Genomic DNA, 20376 nt, shown 5'->3' on the forward strand with positions numbered 1-20376 from the left:
ACCACAACCATGGGAAAGACTGCTGACCTAACAGTTGTCCAGAAGACATTCATCTGTGTCTGACTGTGTGAGTTATATAAAAATTAATTCCCCATACAGTTGTCATGAATATTGAAATTAGCTATAGAGACCAAAACTTGTTTTTTTTGTACCAAGCTATAAAACATGTTTATTTCTGCTGTAAAGTTGTGCATTTGAACATGGAGGTTTATAAAGATTGACTGGCTTCTGGAGCCAGCCTCAAGTGGCCATTAGAGGAACTGCAGTTTAAGACACTTAGATGGTGGCTTCATGTTTTAGCCACTTGGTTGCCACTTGGTTTTGATTTACTGAATGAGTCAAAGGCAAACATTATCATTCTTGTTTAGAAGCATTTAATTTAACACATTAACATTTAATTGAAATGCTCTTTCTATGTTGCACATACAAAAACTGTTCAAATAAAGGTTTAGGAATGAGACAGTGTGGCAGCTATAATGAGCTCTGTGTATCAAAAAAGAATATCTCATTTGCTGCTGTGATTAAACTATATTAAAACATGGCACTCTTTAATACTTGATTCTGATTGGTCAATCAACAAAATTCTGCAAGTGTTTATTTCTTGAGGTATCGCCGCTGCTCTGCTGCTCTGTTGCTAGGGACGCCACAGCAACGGCCTAGACTGATGAGCATCAAAATCAGTTAATGTTAGTCCACACAGCTCTCCAAAGCTGGCCTGGAGAGCAGGGAGATCATGTTGGTCACTGGCCATAATGTGAGGGTAGCTGCCGCAGCAACTGGGCACCCAGCATCTCCGACCGGGAGAAGTGGAGTAAAATCCTCTCCTCCGCTCCCGTTTGTCTGGTGAACGCCTCTCGTCTGTCAATACACTCTGCCAGCAGTTTAATAATATTGATGCCAGTTGTAACATTTGAATGTTTTAGTAGTAAGCCATGTTTTTTCTCTCGTTTTTCTCTTATTTATTCTATTATTATCCTTATTTATTTTTATTTATTTATTTATTTATTTATTCTTTCTTTGCTGCTGTTGTTATTATTACCTTACTTCTTCCTTATGTTGTTTAACTTTTTTTTAGTTCTGTAAATAAAAATAAAGTTGTCCTCCAAAAGTGGGGGGGGGGGTGTGGTGGTGGACCAAAAGAAGAAGAAGAAGAAAAAAAAAAAAAGTAGTAAGCCATGTTCTAAGGGGGATAATATATAGTGAGCCAGTGACAGTTGAAAAATAACTCCCAACAGGGGAATGGGAGTTATTTTTCAACAGTCACCGGCTCATTTTCCCGCTTTGAGTTCAACGATGCTGCGCTTTAGCCAATCACAATGGAGGGGGCGTGACCAAGACGTGCAGGTGTCCATAGGAAATGTGTACCTACAGAAACAGCAAGCTCTGCATCCATAGCGACCGCTCCACCCAAAACGCTGTCTCGTCAACGTGAAAAAAAAAAAAAATTAAAAAATTTCCAGCAGATGTCTTAGTTACAACATGGTTGAGCTAACTGGAGTAGTTTCATGTTGTATCCAACAACGGGAGGCTTTTAACAGATGACATCCTGATGTTAGCTTTGCTAACTGTCCCTGTCAGCTGCAGCCACTGATGCTTTGTAGACATCGTGATTTCCCATAATTGAATAAATACCACACATAGCAACACAAAACTGCTTTGCTGAAAAAACATTTTATTCACAGACCGTTTATTGAGTTATTACCTTATTTTTATACAGTTATTACAGACACCGCTAACGGCTAACGTTAACAGCTAACGGTTAGCCCAGCTAATCTACGATGTTATTGTTATTAATTACAAATCGTGCACAGAAATAGTAACGTTTGTTCAGTCATTGTGTTTATAGACTTAACAAACATCAGATTAGTCTACACGGTGATATAGTGACGTGAAAAATGTGATATATAGCTAAACTCTGCTGGGTTTCTACCCAAAGTATTTGCAAACAACACGGCGATTCCCTGGGGGCACCGCCGGAAGTGAAGGGCATGAGCGCATTAGTCGAAAAACTCTGGGCTGTGCCTCCAGAGGTAAAGGAAAAAAAATTTTTTTTATTTATTTATTTATTTTTTTTTAACTGATGGATTTCCAGATTGGTAGATGACAGAATCTGTTCTGTCACTCCCCTTACTAGCTGCCTACATGTCTTCTTCTGTATTCTCCCCTTCCCCTCTTTCTCTCTCTAAATGAAGCTGAGTGCGGACACATTGTCATCATTTATGCTGTTGAACTGCTGATTTCATTGCTGTCCATTCTGCAACAACACACAGAGGCCAACAGCTTGTCAATGGTCCCTTTCCTCATGAAAACATACAGAATTAAATCTGCAAGAGGACTCAACCTAAGAAACACAGAAGACAGGTCGTTTAAGGTATTGTTATACCTGTCTTGCTCTGCCAGGAGCCAAATGATGCTGGGCAGAAATAGCAGCATGTAAATAAGCAGCACCAGGACCAACATTCCTACAATTCTTCGTTTTTCGTCAGTGTGGACAGAGATGGAAGCAGACAGGGCCTTGAGGGTCCCACCCAGAAAGAATATGAACAGTGGGAAAGGAAGGAGGAAAAAGATGGCGCAGATGGTGTCTGCAACCTCTAAAAAATCCCAGAAAACTAAAGTGATTACACAGATAAGAGGAAGGGCCCAGACTACGACACAGACCACCAGAGAGACCTTGATGGTTCGTCTGAAGCGGTACCACAGTGGGCAGGCGATGACCAAATACCTGCAATACATGATAGACACAGCTTCAGGACTATATACATTGGTCAGTAGCTCCACACACACTGGATAGACAGATAGCTACCTTTCCAGGGCGATGCACAACATGAAGCAAACACTGGCCACCAGACCAGAGTAGTAAATAATAAAGATGATTTTGTATATCTTGCTGCCCTCAGGTTGTGCCACCCAAACAATCATGCAGCAGAGCTGAATGAGGTCGGAAATTAGAAGATTGATGACGTAGACTGGAGCAACATGATCATTTTTCACCTGCAAGAAAACATTGATAAAAGTAAAAAAGGTATTGTAGACATTCTGGACTGCACCTCCTCCCAGATATGTACTGCATATATTGTAACTTCAGTCAGAGACATTTATTTTGGGGCCATTAGTTATGGATATATTTAGTCAAAAAAACAAAACACAGACCAATCAAAATTTTTTTACATGATGGCATTAAATGAAAAGTCAGATTAATGACGTTAAGATAAGTTAAACTCTTCGCACCACAAACGTTTGTATTTTTTTTTTATGGCAATCTCTCTAATGATTGTCGAGATCCCCCCCCCCCCCAAAAAAAAAAACAAAAAAAAAAACACCCAATAACATCAACATCATAGTGGAGCTAAAGGAAAGGTTAGTGGACTTCATCCTCTGGGGACCATGAATAGCTACAAAATATCCAATGCTCTTTGTATATTAAATAAAAAACCCAAATAATGTCGTGTAAATTTCTCTGAATAAAGTTTTAACTTCATGGTGCCATTGACTATACACTTTAAGAGACAGCTGGATGGGGTCACACATGTAATCTACATGGGTTTAGGGTTCAGTCAGCTTCATGTACATTTTCAAAATGGAGTAATTCTTTAAATTTATAGATCATTACAACATTCCATACCAGCCTCTGACACCTGGCCTCCAACTCAGATCAAAAGCCTTTACAGAGAGACACAACACATTCAGTAAATGAATAAATAAATAAATCTCAGTTATAATATACATACCAGAGAATGAACAGCATAGATGGCCACAAGGGTCAAAGGAAGGCCGATACAAATGATTATGCTCGTCACCACTTTCATGATGAATCCAACTTCTTCATTAAAATCATGGGTGAGGCTGCCGTTTTTGTCCTGTGAAATGTTGTTAATGTTGACTTCTTCCATTCTTCAGAGTGAAACCTGTTGTTTAAGAGATGAGGTTATGGAAATGGCACATGTTGCCTAATATCTGCCGTTATCTCGCAATATCGCTAAAGCTGTGTCGTGCAAGGTCACGCAAACACAAAAACAGTCAGCCTACATCCACTATTAGAAAATTAATAAATGCTTAATATTTGTTGCATTATCTGCTAATATTATTCAGTCAAATAATACAGTTTCAGATAGTGCAACAAATTCTGCTGCAGAACACTGTTCAACCGTTTCAATGATTTAATGTAATGTTAATATCAATGCATACTGACTGGTGTACCTCTGCTCTCCGGTGAGGATGTTTACATGAGAAATCAGTCCACTTGGTGAACCATCTGCACTATCTTTTTGTGTACAGATTTGTGTAGCTATTTCATGAAGCATCATAAACCGAATCAGTACCTGAATGTAAACAGTCTTGGTTTAAATAATCTTATTATCACAGCACAAATAACCTTTGCATATATCAGCTGTCATGTTTTCCTGAAAAACTGGATGTATCACTATAAATAGATCCCAGTAGATTAATGATTTAGGACATACAGTAAATGCTACAAAATGTAATAACAGTATTAATGATGAAAAAAGCCTTTGTAAAAATGGTCTAGACATATAAGCTCACTAGTATACTTTATCTATTGATTGAAAAACACAGTAGTATGTACAGCTACAGTCCAAATCTGTCCACTTCTTAAAGGTCCCATAATCATTTCCTGACTGTTTGTAGTGTCCGTATCTTTTTCAATAATCCATATAATAAATGGTCACAAAATGTACCTGTGAAAGCAGCAAGACCCGACCTGAATGAGTTCTCGACACCAGTGTTTGATGTTGTGTCCTCGGCATCCAGAAAGTTTACTTTAAATATGGTAAATTGTAACACGTAGTAGAGGAGATTTAGATTATCATTATCTCTAAAGGAAGAGAGGAAACAGGCACAAAAATGCATTAGTGTGAGGTTGATAAAGGAAATGGTTATCAGTTCATGCATGTTAAGTCTGTATGTTCAAGACTTTGCAGGGTCAGCAGGTGCAAATGTCCTTGATCATGTTTATCCAGCAGTAATGTTATTTCCATTAAGTGTTACATTTAATTAAAAAAAATGTATGACTCAAAGCTCACTCTGAACATTAATATGCAAGTGCATGTAAATTGTTGCACACAAGCATGTATCAGGGACACCACATCCACACAGTGAGCATTGAGCAATGAGTACAGCACTGATAATCATCTTCTTCTTCTGAACAGATATCAGTTTATGGAGTTGATATTTGGTTTCATCATGTCTCATATCTTCCTCCGATATGTGTGTACTGAAAATGCAAATCGTCTTTTTTCAATAATGCCCTGAATACACCATGACACACTTACAGATGTGTTAATGTTCAGATATGAGTTTGTTAGAAATTAAACATTGAGAGGTGCCATATGTTTTTTTTTTTCCCATCCAGTTTTTTAAGTGCAGGATGTGGAACATTTAAAGGTCTAGTGTGTAGGACGTATCGGCATCTAGTGGTGAAGTTGCAAACTGCAACCAGCTGAATTTTCTCCCCTCTGCCAAGCATGTACCAGAGCTACGGTGGCCGATGACAAAGCGTGAGATGCCCTATCTAGAGCCAGTGTTTGGTTTTCCATTCTAGGCTACTGTAGAAACAACATGGCATGCTCCTTGGCAGAGAAGATATAAACAGCTCATAAATGGGATGGAGCTCAGACTAGAAGTTATGCCACGAGTAATACTGTTTAACTGAGTGTTAGTGGATTCACATGTTGCAAATGTTCACTGGAACGTACAACCCCCAATTGGAAAAAATCTAGGAAGCTGAGAATGCAATGACTTAAAAATCTTTTCTGGACCTATATTCAATTGAAAAAAGTGCAAAGACAAGATATTTTGTGTCCAAACTTATTAACTTTATTGTTTTTTGTAAATATACACTTATTCTGAATTTGATGCCTGCAACACACTGCAAAAAAAGTTTAGATGGGGGCAACAAAAGACCTGTTTGAGATATTCTACAGTTAAACAGGTCAATTGGTAACAGATTAAATAAAGATAAATAGACAGTAGTTGACTTTATTATTGGTCAAAACCAGCAAAAACAAACACAGTTTTGGAAAGACATACATTAGTATAACCTGTGTCGTGCAAGTTACTGAAAATGTGTGATCAGTTACATTAACCACTCATTTCAAAAGTAAGTGAATCACTTTAATAACTAGAATGTGCATTTCCTCAAGAAAATGCAGTGTGAAAGCTGGAAGCAGCTGATGTAAGCTACAGCCCCAGCAGCATTTTTTCAAATCTTTTAACACCACCTACTATACAGATCAAATTGTATCACAACCTTGCTATCTAACAGGGAAAGCTAACCATTACCAGGGCTTAACCACAGAGCCAGCAGGGAATCCCTGAAACACAAAGTAGAAATGTACATGTTGTTGCTGTGGTACAGCTCTCACTAATTCTACAGAGCAATGAATCAAGGAGGGCATGTTGAGGAGGAAGGTGAAGAAGGAGGAAGATAAAAAAAAAAAAAAAAAAAGGTGAGGAAGACAAATGAGAAATACGGGAGGGTCTGCCAGCAAAACTGCCCCAACCAAAACTTCTTATATTAAAAGTATCTTGGAAATCATGTATTTCTTATTTACAAAGCACAATGCCTGAGCAGATATACAACAATGTTTAGTCTGCATCAACCAGGTCGCAAACTCCTTTGACATCCTTAAACACCACTGTTAAGTCAAGAACTTGTTGAGCTAATTGCCAACTGAAAAGCTGAAGACTGGCTTCACACTACGACCTAGGCTGTCACCAGGGTTGCATGTAAAGGCAGAATTCAACTAGTATAAAAAATTCAGTTATTAAAACAAAATTCTGAAAATATTTACACTTCATCTAGAGCAGTGTCATTAGTTCAAGGTCAGTTTAATATATTTAGCGTCATATTTGTACTAGGCCATGTCATCTAGTTTGCTGTCTCTGTTAAGTAGCTGTCCATTAGTCACTCATTCTACAGCAGGAAATGACACTTCAAAATAAAAGCTCTGTGGAATTCACTGTACTTCAAAAAACACAACAAAAACAACGTTGTTTTTTTTACAAACTTGACACGTTTGCGAGTCAAATCCGGTCCATTCACAATGAACCTGCGACCCACCAGTTGGGAACCACTGATCTGGACAACATAGAGATGTCTGTAATTTATTATTACATCGTACGAGACAAAGTCATGTTTAAAGATGTTCTAATTTCCACTGACTGCAGTAGTGTACATGAGGATAGCATTCAAAATATTGCCCCCAAAAAACTGTTTTTAGTGTTGCCGTGGGACAGCGGTGGACAAGACAACTATACAATTTTTTTTCCATGAGAGGAAAAACAACTGTTTCATAGACATTTGACATTAATTTCTCATCACGACAGACATAATGAAACAAAGTAATAAAAGTTATTTACAGAAACAAACACACCAAAATGTATCCTTTGTAACTTTAACAGTAATTTAAACCCATAGAATAAAATTTAAAAAAAATGTATAAAATAATGGACGTAGCTATTGCAGCGTCACCCACTGGTTTGTGGACTCCCGTTTTGCGGCCTTGAGTTTGGCATTTTGACAGTTGCTGTGTTGGTTCTTGGAGCCAGAAGTGACTGTATTCTGACCAGAGGGTGGAGCTGTGGAGGAGCGAGGGGTGGATCTGACTCAGAATGTGGTACACCTCGCATACAGTCTGTCACTCAAACAATAATTATGTGTAACTTAAAGCCTTCATAAAATACAAATGAATACGTACTATAAAAACCACCCCTGTACACTTGTCATGAATGTTGAAATTAGCTATCATGACCAAAACCGCGTTTGGTACCAGGCTGTAAGCATATTTATTTCTGCTGTAAAGTAGGCATTTCAACATGGGGGTCTATGGAACTACAGTTATTGCACTTCTGATTTGGATTCATTTTCAGCCCTGGAGGTTGCTGCTTGTGCAAACCCTGCACAAAAATTAAAATGTGGGAAGGAAGAGAGGAAACAGGCACAAAAATGCATTAGTGTGAGGTTGATAAAGGAAGTGGTTATCAGTTCATGCATGTTAAGTCTGTATGTTCAAGACTTTGCAGGGTCAGCAGGTGCAAATGTCCTTGATCATGTTTATCCAGCAGTAATGTTATTTCCATTAAGTGTTAGATTTAATTAAAAAAAATGTATGACTCAAAGCTCACTCTGAACATTAATATGCAAGTGCATGTAAATTGTTGCACACAAGCATGTATCAGGGACACCACATCCACACAGTGAGCATTGAGCAATGAGTACAGCACTGATAATCATCTTCTTCTTCTGAACAGATATCAGTTTATGGAGTTGATATTTGGTTTCATCATGTCTCATATCTTCCTCCGATATATGTGTACTGAAAATGCAAATCGTCTTTTTTCAATAATGCCCTGAATACACCATGACACACTTACAGATGTGTTAATGTTCAGATATGAGTTTGTTAATAACAAGAGTCTTACTGCTTAGAAATTAAACATTGAGAGGTGCCATATGTTTTTTTTTTCCCATCCAGTTTTTTAAGTGCAGGATGTGGAACATTTAAAGGTCTAGTGTGTAGGACGTATCGGCATCTAGTGGTGAAGTTGCAAACTGCAACCAGCTGAATTTTCTCCCCTCTGCCAAGCATGTACCAGAGCTACGGTGGCCGATGACAAAGCGTGAGATGCCCTATCTAGAGCCAGTGTTTGGTTTTCCATTCTAGGCTACTGTAGAAACAACATGGCATGCTCCTTGGCAGAGAAGATATAAACAGCTCATAAATGGGATGGAGCTCAGACTAGAAGTTATGCCACGAGTAATACTGTTTAACTGAGTGTTAGTGGATTCACATGTTGCAAATGTTCACTGGAATGTACAACCCCCAATTGGAAAAAATCTAGGAAGCTGAGAATGCAATGACTTAAAAATCTTTTCTGGACCTATATTCAATTGAAAAAAGTGCAAAGACAAGATATTTTGTGTCCAAACTTATTAACTTTATTGTTTTTTGTAAATATACACTTATTCTGAATTTGATGCCTGCAACACACTGCAAAAAAAGTTTAGATGGGGGCAACAAAAGACCTGTTTGAGATATTCTACAGTTAAACAGGTCAATTGGTAACAGATTAAATAAAGATAAATAGACAGTAGTTGACTTTATTATTGGTCAAAACCAGCAAAAACAAACACAGTTTTGGAAAGACATACATTAGTATAACCTGTGTCGTGCAAGTTACTGAAAATGTGTGATCAGTTACATTAACCACTCATTTCAAAAGTAAGTGAATCACTTTAATAACTAGAATGTGCATTTCCTCAAGAAAATGCAGTGTGAAAGCTGGAAGCAGCTGATGTAAGCTACAGCCCCAGCAGCAATTTTTCAAATCTTTTAACACCACCTACTATACAGATCAAATTGTATCACAACCTTGCTATCTAACAGGGAAAGCTAACCATTACCAGGGCTTAACCACAGAGCCAGCAGGGAATCCCTGAAACACAAAGTAGAAATGTACATGTTGTTGCTGTGGTACAGCTCTCACTAATTCTACAGAGCAATGAATCAAGGAGGGCATGTTGAGGAGGAAGGTGAAGAAGGAGGAAGATAAAAAAAAAAAAAAAAAAAAGGTGAGGAAGACATATGAGAAATACGGGAGGGTCTGCCAGCAAAACTGCCCCAACCAAAACTTCTTATATTAAAAGTATCTTGGAAATCATGTATTTCTTATTTACAAAGCACAATGCCTGAGCAGATATACAACAATGTTTAGTCTGCATCAACCAGGTCGCAAACTCCTTTGACATCCTTAAACACCACTGTTAAGTCAAGAACTTGTTGAGCTAATTGCCAACTGAAAAGCTGAAGACTGGCTTCACACTACGACCTAGGCTGTCACCAGGGTTGCATGTAAAGGCAGAATTCAACTAGTATAAAAAATTCAGTTATTAAAACAAAATTCTGAAAATATTTACACTTCATCTAGAGCAGTGTCATTAGTTCAAGGTCAGTTTAATATATTTAGCGTCATATTTGTACTAGGCCATGTCATCTAGTTTGCTGTCTCTGTTAAGTAGCTGTCCATTAGTCACTCATTCTACAGCAGGAAATGACACTTCAAAATAAAAGCTCTGTGGAATTCACTGTACTTCAAAAAACACAACAAAAACAACGTTGTTTTTTTTACAAACTTGACACGTTTGCGAGTCAAATCCGGTCCATTCACAATGAACCTGCGACCCACCAGTTGGGAACCACTGATCTGGACAACATAGAGATGTCTGTAATTTATTATTACGTCGTACGAGACAAAGTCATGTTTAAAGATGTTCTAATTTCCACTGACTGCAGCAGTGTACATGAGGATAGCATTCAAAATATTGCCCCCAAAAAACTGTGTTTTTAGTGTTGCCGTGGGACAGCGGTGGACAAGACAACTATACAATTTTTTTTCCATGAGAGGAAAAACAACTGTTTCATAGACATTTGACATTAATTTCTCATCACGACAGACATAATGAAACAAAGTAATAAAAGTTATTTACAGAAACAAACACACCAAAATGTATCCTTTGTAACTTTAACAGTAATTTAAACCCATAGAATAACATTTAAAAAAAATGTATAAAATAATGGACGTAGCTATTGCAGCGTCACCCACTGGTTTGTGGACTCCCGTTTTGCGGCCTTGAGTTTGGCATTTTGACAGTTGCTGTGTTGGTTCTTGGAGCCAGAAGTGACTGTATTCTGACCAGAGGGTGGAGCTGTGGAGGAGCGAGGGGTGGATCTGACTCAGAATGTGGCACACCTCGCATACAGTCTGTCACTCAAACAATAATTATGTGTAACTTAAAGCCTTCATAAAATACAAATGAATACGTACTATAAAAACCACCCCTGTACACTTGTCATGAATGTTGAAATTAGCTATCATGACCAAAACCGCGTTTGGTACCAGGCTGTAAGCATATTTCTGCTGTAAAGAAGGCATTTCAACATGGGGGTCTATGGAACTACAGTTATTGCACTTCTGATTTGGATTCATTTTCAGCCCTGGAGGTTGCTGCTTGTGCAAACCCTGCACAAAAATTAAAATGTGGGAAGGAAGAGAGGAAACAGGCACAAAAATGCATTAGTGTGAGGTTGATAAAGGAAGTGGTTATCAGTTCATGCATGTTAAGTCTGTATGTTCAAGACTTTGCAGGGTCAGCAGGTGCAAATGTCCTTGATCATGTTTATCCAGCAGTAATGTTATTTCCATTAAGTGTTAGATTTAATTAAAAAAAATGTATGACTCAAAGCTCACTCTGAACATTAATATGCAAGTGCATGTAAATTGTTGCACACAAGCATGTATCAGGGACACCACATCCACACAGTGAGCATTGAGCAATGAGTACAGCACTGATAATCATCTTCTTCTTCTGAACAGATATCAGTTTATGGAGTTGATATTTGGTTTCATCATGTCTCATATCTTCCTCCGATATGTGTGTACTGAAAATGCAAATCGTCTTTTTTCAATAATGCCCTGAATACACCATGACACACTTACAGATGTGTTAATGTTCAGATATGAGTTTGTTAATAACAAGAGTCTTACTGCTTAGAAATTAAACATTGAGAGGTGCCATATGTTTTTTTTTTTCCCATCCAGTTTTTTAAGTGCAGGATGTGGAACATTTAAAGGTCTAGTGTGTAGGACGTATCGGCATCTAGTGGTGAAGTTGCAAACTGCAACCAGCTGAATTTTCTCCCCTCTGCCAAGCATGTACCAGAGCTACGGTGGCCGATGACAAAGCGTGAGATGCCCTATCTAGAGCCAGTGTTTGGTTTTCCATTCTAGGCTACTGTAGAAACAACATGCCATGCTCCTTGGCAGAGAAGATATAAACAGCTCATAAATGGGATGGAGCTCAGACTAGAAGTTATGCCACGAGTAATACTGTTTAACTGAGTGTTAGTGGATTCACATGTTGCAAATGTTCACTGGAATGTACAACCCCCAATTGGAAAAAATCTAGGAAGCTGAGAATGCAATGACTTAAAAATCTTTTCTGGACCTATATTCAATTGAAAAAAGTGCAAAGACAAGATATTTTGTGTCCAAACTTATTAACTTTATTGTTTTTTGTAAATATACACTTATTCTGAATTTGATGCCTGCAACACACTGCAAAAAAAGTTTAGATGGGGGTAACAAAAGACCTGTTTGAGATATTCTACAGTTAAACAGGTCAATTGGTAACAGATTAAATAAAGATAAATAGACAGTAGTTGACTTTATTATTGGTCAAAACCAGCAAAAACAAACACAGTTTTGGAAAGACATACATTAGTATAACCTGTGTCGTGCAAGTTACTGAAAATGTGTGATCAGTTACATTAACCACTCATTTCAAAAGTAAGTGAATCACTTTAATAACTAGAATGTGCATTTCCTCAAGAAAATGCAGTGTGAGAGCTGGAAGCAGCTGATGTAAGCTACAGCCCCAGCAGCATTTTTTCAAATCTTTTAACACCACCTACTATACAGATCAAATTGTATCACAACCTTGCTATCTAACAGGGAAAGCTAACCATTACCAGGGCTTAACCACAGAGCCAGCAGGGAATCCCTGAAACACAAAGTAGAAATGTACATGTTGTTGCTGTGGTACAGCTCTCACTAATTCTACAGAGCAATGAATCAAGGAGGGCATGTTGAGGAGGAAGGTGAAGAAGGAGGAAGATAAAAAAAAAAGGTGAGGAAGACAAATGAGAAATACGGGAGGGTCTGCCAGCAAAACTGCCCCAACCAAAACTTCTTATATTAAAAGTATCTTGGAAATCATGTATTTCTTATTTACAAAGCACAATGCCTGAGCAGATATACAACAATGTTTAGTCTGCATCAACCAGGTCGCAAACTCCTTTGACATCCTTAAACACCACTGTTAAGTCAAGAACTTGTTGAGCTAATTGCCAACTGAAAAGCTGAAGACTGGCTTCACACTACGACCTAGGCTGTCACCAGGGTTGCATGTAAAGGCAGAATTCAACTAGTATAAAAAATTCAGTTATTAAAACAAAATTCTGAAAATATTTACACTTCATCTAGAGCAGTGTCATTAGTTCAAGGTCAGTTTAATATATTTAGCGTCATATTTGTACTAGGCCATGTCATCTAGTTTGCTGTCTCTGTTAAGTAGCTGTCCATTAGTCACTCATTCTACAGCAGGAAATGACACTTCAAAATAAAAGCTCTGTGGAATTCACTGTACTTCAAAAAACAAAACAAAAACAACGTTGTTTTTTTTACAAACTTGACACGTTTGCGAGTCAAATCCGGTCCATTCACAATGAACCTGCGACCCACCAGTTGGGAACCACTGATCTGGACAACATAGAGATGTCTGCAATTTATTATTACATCGTACGAGACAAAGTCATGTTTAAAGATGTTCTAATTTCCACTGACTGCAGTAGTGTACATGAGGATAGCATTCAAAATATTGCCCCCAAAAAATTGTGTTTTTAGTGTTGCCGTGGGACAGCGGTGGACAAGACAACTGTACAATTTTTTTTCCATGAGAGGAAAAACAACTGTTTCATAGACATTTGACATTAATTTCTCATCACGACAGACATAATGAAACAAAGTAATAAAAGTTATTTACAGAAACAAACACACCAAAATGTATCCTTTGTAACTTTAACAGTAATTTAAACCCATAGAATAAAATTTAAAAAAAATGTATAAAATAATGGACGTAGCTATTGCAGCGTCACCCACTGGTTTGTGGACTCCCGTTTTGCGGCCTTGAGTTTGGCATTTTGACAGTTGCTGTGTTGGTTCTTGGAGCCAGAAGTGACTGTATTCTGACCAGAGGGTGGAGCTGTGGAGGAGCGAGGGGTGGATCTGACTCAGAATGTGGCACACCTCGCATACAGTCTGTCACTCAAACAATAATTATGTGTAACTTAAAGCCTTCATAAAATACAAATGAATACGTACTATAAAAACCACCCCTGTACACTTGTCACGAATGTTGAAATTAGCTATCATGACCAAAACCGCGTTTGGTACCAGGCTGTAAGCATATTTATTTCTGCTGTAAAGTAGGCATTTCAACATGGGGGTCTATGGAACTACAGTTATTGCACTGATTTGGATTCATTTTCAGCCCTGGAGGTTGCTGCTTGTGCAAACCCTGCACAAAAATTAAAATGTGGGAACCCATGAGCTATAAGTTCGATGATAATTTAGCCTCTGGGGCAGTGACCAATGTTTTGGGAAATGCAGTTCTGCCACATTTTGTCTACTGTGAGCAACTTGAGACAGGTCCACATGAATCTATGACTGTAGATAAATTAGAAAAAAGCTCATAAAAAGCTATGCTGTCATCAGATGATAGCTGATAGGTTCCATGACTGCATTTCAAGCAACTGAGTTCCACCTGTTTTGCTCTCCACATGGTCGTTTACCTGCAGGCAACCAATGCCCACTCAAACATGACTGGTCAATACTACTCGGACCACAAACTGAAACCAGAATGCCTCTGATACCAAACTCTTGTACTGTTGCCGACTGCATACATGTGCAGATATCCGTTTACAGAGATTACATGGTCTACAACTCATCAATTTTGTCGCTAATGTCGAGAAAGGTAAAATAAAATATTTCCAGGACAGCATGCTCAATTTGTCCAAACTGTCAGCCATTGGGTGCAGTGACAGTCTAATGCCAACTGATTGATTCACACCATTTACAGTGTATGTGCGCAGGTCAACCCTAGAGTCCAACACACATGTGCATTAGCCGCAGAGCAGCACCACCTTTGCAATGTTCCAAGTAATGTTGAGTTAATTTTAACTTACAGAAACACTGCATGCAATAGTCCACCTTCCACTTTGCGCCCCCCCCGTCACACTTTCTTTCAAACACACACACACACAAACACAAGAAGGAGGGACTGAGCGCTTCTTCCTTGAGCCTGGCATTACTATGATGTTAAATCATAAACAGAAAAAAATGTGGGGATAGGTTACTTTTGTCTGCTATGATTAAGACACAAATTAAAACTAATGAGCCCATTTAAACTTCTTTTTCCACCAAAAGTGGAAAAACAGAAATGCATTGCCTTGTAACGTACTACTCCCAGTACTGGTTGTGACAATGGAAAAATGTATTAAACAAATCAAAATGTATAGAGAAAATATCCTAAAGGCTTGGAAGTCATGTCAATTGATGACAAAATCTCGTCTCTATCCTTTCCTTTTATTTCTCCCTTCTCTTTCTCACCCTCTTTCTCTGCCTACATGAAGCTGGCTGTCATCGTTCAAACTTGAGTGATAGAACTTGAATTTGAACTACTGATATCATCACTGTCCATTTTGCAACAACACACAGAAGCCAACAGCTTGTCAACGGTCCCTTTCTTCATGAAAACATACAGAAATAAGTCTGCAAGAGGACTTAACTTGAGAAATGTTAAAGACACGTTGCTAAAAGTTTTGTTGAATTTAGCTCCCGCTACCAGGGACCAACTGATGCTTGGCAGGAAGAGCAGCATGTAAATAAGCAACACCAGGACCAACATTCCTACAATTCGTCGTTTTTCGTCAGAGTGGACAGAGATGGAAGCAGACAGGACTTTGAGGGTTCCACCAAGGAAGAATATGAACAGTGGGAGAGGAAGGAGGAGGAGGATGGCAAAAATGACTCGTTTGACCCTAAAATTAATCCAGAAAAAGAAAGGCAGGAAATAGACAAGAGGAATGATCCAGACCACGACACACACCACCACAGAGACCTTGATGGTTCGTCTGAAGCGGTACCACAGTGGGCAGGCGATGACCAAATACCTGAAATACAGACACAGCTTCAGAATTACATCACAACAGAATGGTCAGACACAGAAATCGCTCCACACATACTGGATTAACAGACAGCTACCTTTCCAGGGCGATGCACACCATGAAGCAAACACTGGCCACCAGACAGTATACGTAAATATACGTGAATGTATCAATCACTGTCCTGTCCTTAGGTTGCGCCATCTCAAAGATCATGCCGCAGAACTGAATGAGGTCGGAAATGAGAAGGTTGATGACGTAGACTGGACCAACACGATCATTCATCACCTGCCAGAAAACATTGGGAAAAGTGAGGGAAGCATTTGTAAACATGTTCTGAAGTCCACCTTATCCCAGACATGTCAAGTCACATTACAAAAGTTACTGCAAATCAATCTCTGGGCACCATGAATGTTGATCATATCTTACAGCAGTTTATTCAATAGTTTATGAGACATTACATTAAATACTACAAACGTTAACTTCATAGTGATGCTAAAGGAAAAGTCAGGGATAAACAATGTCAGAAAGCTTCATCCTGTGGGGACCCTGAATATCCACAAAATTCCATATGTTGAGATTCACAGGACCACAGATGATTTTTCATTTGGTAAAATCATAACTGGAGATTTAAAAGCTTTTTCCTCTGCATGCTCTTTCTCTTTCCGCATGTTGAATAGGCGTTGGAGATGGTGGAGCCTGTTGGTGAATGAAATCACTCTTATTGGCAGTTCAGCTCAGCGCACGAGAAGAGAAATGGAAGTGGGGAAAGTGAACAAGGGGATAAAGTCGAGGGCGTATGCGATTGAAACAAACTTGTTATACAAGGTAAGCTCAACTCTTAAGCAGAAACGTTACTGATATTATGTGTTAATTTTCACTGGTGCATGGTAAATATCCTCTGTTCTTTTAACACTGGATTGCAGAGTTGGGTATAATGTGTTACAGCAACACGTTAGAGTCCTTAGGTTACTCGTTACTGTAAAAAGTAATCAAACGCGTTAGTTTGTTGTTTGAGTAATCAAATACTTGAGTACATTTTCAAACAAGCCATCAGTTACTTCTGTTACTTTTAGAACGCTGGTCCTTCAGCTCCAAACAGCAACGACTGTCTTTTGGTTCTAATAACGGAGATAATGTTAAACCTATCAGTCTGAAAGAAGTCATGAAGCTTGTGGCTCGCTACGTGGTAGAAGAAATGCTGCTGTTGTCTACAGTGGAGTCTAAAAAAAAAGATGGAGGAGGACTCGCTGACAGACAGGTCAGACTCAGGACTTGCATTATGCCTGGTACACACTACACAACTTTTCTGCCCGTTCTGAAAGTCACTATGTCACATTACACGGTTGTGGAGTCATAAAATTGTGCCGTGACTTGGCCGGCAGACATGACACACTACATGGTGGTACTCACCAATTATCCCCGGTCATCTTTCACTACGTGTGTGATGTCATCGGGTTATTCTTGTCCTGTTTTTATTACTTTTACTATTATTTGAGTCACTGTGTCTGTTCATGTGCCGGCTGAAATATTGTTGTAGTCATCTAAAAGCATCAGCAGATGGCAGGAGCTACATTTGAAGCACCGTACGCAAACATTCAAGCTACTGTATCGTCCACACCCAAGTTCCTACAAATGTTTCACAATAAAAGCCTATTTAGAAAATGGAGGGATTCTCTCAGCCGAGGTTATAAGGGGCTTTTAATTTGAAAGAAATTCAGGAAGTGTTGAGCTTAAAATAACGGCACGATATGTTAACTTTACAAAGACAACGGGAGCGTATAAAAAGTAAGAATATAAAAACACAGAGGGATTAATAAATAACGGACTGTCTATAATGTAGTAATGTAATGTTATTATTTTATGTCTGTCTCCATGAGGATGTAACATTGTTTGCTAGCTTGATCCTAATGACAGTAATGTTAACTCAGCGGGTTGACAAAGTGCCTCTGCTGTTTCACACCATCATTTCCCCCTTTTACTCTGTGTGGTAACATCCCTAGAGGAAATATTAAAAATGCTGGGGTGTTGTTGTCATACAGTTGTCTACGGCAGCAGATCATTCTGTGTTTCTACTGGTCAAAGTGACGGCTGTGATGGGAGAATTGGATCTCAGTGAAGGGCAAGTGGTCCATAATTTGAATTTTGGAGACAAAAAAATGTAGGCTTAGTGCCCTGTGGTCCATTGCCCAATAGGAAATGTAGAATACTCAAAAGTACTTTAAAAGTGCTTGAGTTACTTTACTCAGGGAGTAACACAGTAAAGTAACTGGTTGCTTTAAAAAAAGTAACGCATTAAAGTACTTTGATTACTTTTAATGTAACCCTTACCCAACTCTTCTGGATTGTGTTGTTAATGTGTTAACTGGCTAACTCGCGTCAGGGTTATTTCCTCTCATGCAGTGGCAGAATCTTTGTACCTGTTGGCCGTCAGTTTGTCATCTTTGCAATGCGTTCCTGTGCAACACAACAGATGGCTTTCATCGCCGCTAGTTGTTTGATGTCGGGGCTATAAGAGAAGGCTTGGGTGGAGTCACACGTGTAAACTGTAGTGGTTTGGAGTCTAATTTGCTTCATGCACATTTTATATTATAAAGTAAGTTATTCCCAATTTCCCATTGATTTTTAGATCGTTGCAACACTTCATCCCAACCCCCTGTCACCAGATCAGGGCCCCATACCCAGATAAAGATTCTTGGCGCACACACACAGTAAATAAATAAACCTACCATAATGTACATACCAGAGAATAAAGATTGTAGATGGCCATGAGGGTCAGCGGAAGGCCGATGCAAATAATTATGCACGTCACCACGTACATGATGAATCCAGCTTCGTCATTATAATCGTAGTAGCCAAAGGGGGTGTAAATATAATCACTGGAGCCCAAAGTGATGTTGCTGTAATTACTGGAGCCAAAGGTGATGTTGTCATGATTATAGAGAGAGTTGATGTAGATTTGATCGTGTGAGTCAACAAAGATGATGTTGTCGGGAGGTTCTTCCATGTAGTAGTCGCCACTGTAGCTGTCATAATAGCTTTCGTCCTGTGAGGAGCTGTCATTGTTGAAATCTCCCATTCTTCGGTGAAACCTGGTGTTTAAGAGATCAAGTTATAGAAAGAAACATGTTGCTTATTGTCTACCTAATGTTGTCAATTAGGGGTAACAATACACGTATTCGTATCTTACTGGAAGACCTTTCATCCACAATCATATTGTCACAACACACAAAGCTGTTTTGCATATCTCAGCTCTCATCTTTTCCTGGAAAACTATAAACATCACATTAATAACTCTCTGTGGGTTGATCAGAATATACAGTAAACCCAAAACAGAAAAGGTGATAATAGAAATAAAAATGATAATAATAATAATAGATACAGACACTCAGTTTCTGGAATTTCTTAACAGTACCACCAAATTCTTCCTGAAACTTTCTGAAAACTGCAAACATAACTATAAATACCTCTCACTGGGTTGGTCAGAAAATGCAGTAAATACAAAATAGAAAAGGTAATAATAATAATAAGAATTCTTTATTCCAAATGCTGTATCTTTTACTGATGTATTTATTAGCTTTTTCAGAACGTTTTTATTCTCTGCTATCTCTTTGTTACACAATGACATACTTATACTTCAAAATCGTACTAAAGGGCAGAAGAGAAAAAACAAGCAAATTACCAGAAAGTGGTTTAACTGAAATAAAGTGTACACCCTCGGTTCAAAGCTGTTGCACAATTTGCAGATTAATTTTTATGACTTTGTAATTCTTTGTCCCTAAAATCAATCTTTACATACAGAGAAAAATAAAAGTTATGTCAAAAAATTTACCTCTGAGAGCTCGAAGACCACAGCGACCTGGATGAGGTTTCAACGCCAATGTCCCTCACATCCAAAAAGTGTACAATAAATATGGTTGGTGATCACATAACAGACAGTTTCATGATAATCTGCACATGCTTCTAAAGAAAGGTAGGCAGGCAACACAGTGTATGCAAAGTACATCACATCGCTTTAATCAACAGATAGACACATGTTCCAGTTGGTCGCGTGCAGGCAGCTGTCATCACTTCTTTGTCTTTTGTCCATCAAAATACTGAATATGATTTGCATTGGCTGGTGTTATTTATACTCTATTTGTTTGTTACACAATCAGATACTTTTGTTTCCTACATGGCAAATTTGAATATTCGGGGCACAAGTAACTAGTTTGACTGCAGTATGTTGTAATCCTACAGCCCTTAGCTGTCAGCTTCACACATTTAATTCAATTTATAGTTTGAACTTTGGTTTTTTGGAGGCAGAAGGGACCACATTTGAATGAGAGCTGTGGAGGAGCGAGGGGTGGACCTGGCTCATAAGGCCCAGACGCACCAAACTGACTTCAGAGAACTAGCAGCAACAAAGGCCCCTGTGCTGCGCTGCCTCACACCTAGGGCTGCCACCTTGGATTTGTGAAAAAAAGGAACACTCGACCAAATGTTTGAGGCGGAGGGCTCGGCCATTATTACCAGTTCAGACTGACCAATGAACATGAAATTCGGACATAGGAGACCAGATTTGCCATCATTACAT

At 38.7% G+C, this 20376-nt stretch overlaps 2 protein-coding genes across 2 annotated transcripts; both read right to left on the reverse strand.

Moving 5' to 3' along the window:
• Positions 1-1772: 1772 nt before the first annotated feature.
• Positions 1773-4750, reverse strand: LOC117248127 (G-protein coupled receptor 4-like). The gene is made up of 4 exons (XM_078160809.1): positions 4698-4750; positions 3732-3908; positions 2807-2994; positions 1773-2725 (listed from the first exon to the last, which is right to left on the reverse strand). The coding sequence occupies exons 2-4, from the start codon at positions 3891-3893 to the stop codon at positions 2218-2220; spliced, it is 858 nt and encodes a 285-aa protein (XP_078016935.1). The 5' UTR covers positions 3894-3908; positions 4698-4750; the 3' UTR covers positions 1773-2217.
• Positions 4751-12133: 7383 nt separating this feature from the next.
• Positions 12134-19764, reverse strand: LOC117248128 (G-protein coupled receptor 4-like). The gene is made up of 4 exons (XM_078160663.1): positions 19633-19764; positions 18544-18892; positions 15901-16088; positions 12134-15809 (listed from the first exon to the last, which is right to left on the reverse strand). The coding sequence occupies exons 2-4, from the start codon at positions 18877-18879 to the stop codon at positions 15284-15286; spliced, it is 1050 nt and encodes a 349-aa protein (XP_078016789.1). The 5' UTR covers positions 18880-18892; positions 19633-19764; the 3' UTR covers positions 12134-15283.
• Positions 19765-20376: the final 612 nt, after the last annotated feature.

This window comes from Epinephelus lanceolatus, chromosome 17 (genome assembly GCF_041903045.1).
Source record: "Epinephelus lanceolatus isolate andai-2023 chromosome 17, ASM4190304v1, whole genome shotgun sequence".
Lineage (NCBI taxonomy): Eukaryota > Metazoa > Chordata > Actinopteri > Perciformes > Serranidae > Epinephelus > Epinephelus lanceolatus.

What these genes read in the sequence shown, in the direction of transcription:
- LOC117248127 (XM_078160809.1), bottom strand. Translation starts at nt 3,893, where the DNA reads ATGGAAGAAGTCAACATTAACAACATTTCACAGGACAAAAACGGCAGC. An exon ending in TCTATGCTGTTCATTCTCTG is followed by an intron (nt 2,995 to 3,731) that starts GTATGTATATTA and finishes GTTTTCTTGCAG; the next exon opens with GTGAAAAATGATCATGTTGC. An exon ending in TTGTGCATCGCCCTGGAAAG is followed by an intron (nt 2,726 to 2,806) that starts GTAGCTATCTGT and finishes CATGTATTGCAG; the next exon opens with GTATTTGGTCATCGCCTGCC.
- LOC117248128 (XM_078160663.1), bottom strand. Translation starts at nt 18,879, where the DNA reads ATGGGAGATTTCAACAATGACAGCTCCTCACAGGACGAAAGCTATTAT. An exon ending in TCTACAATCTTTATTCTCTG is followed by an intron (nt 16,089 to 18,543) that starts GTATGTACATTA and finishes GTTTTCTGGCAG; the next exon opens with GTGATGAATGATCGTGTTGG. An exon ending in GTGTGCATCGCCCTGGAAAG is followed by an intron (nt 15,810 to 15,900) that starts GTAGCTGTCTGT and finishes TCTGTATTTCAG; the next exon opens with GTATTTGGTCATCGCCTGCC.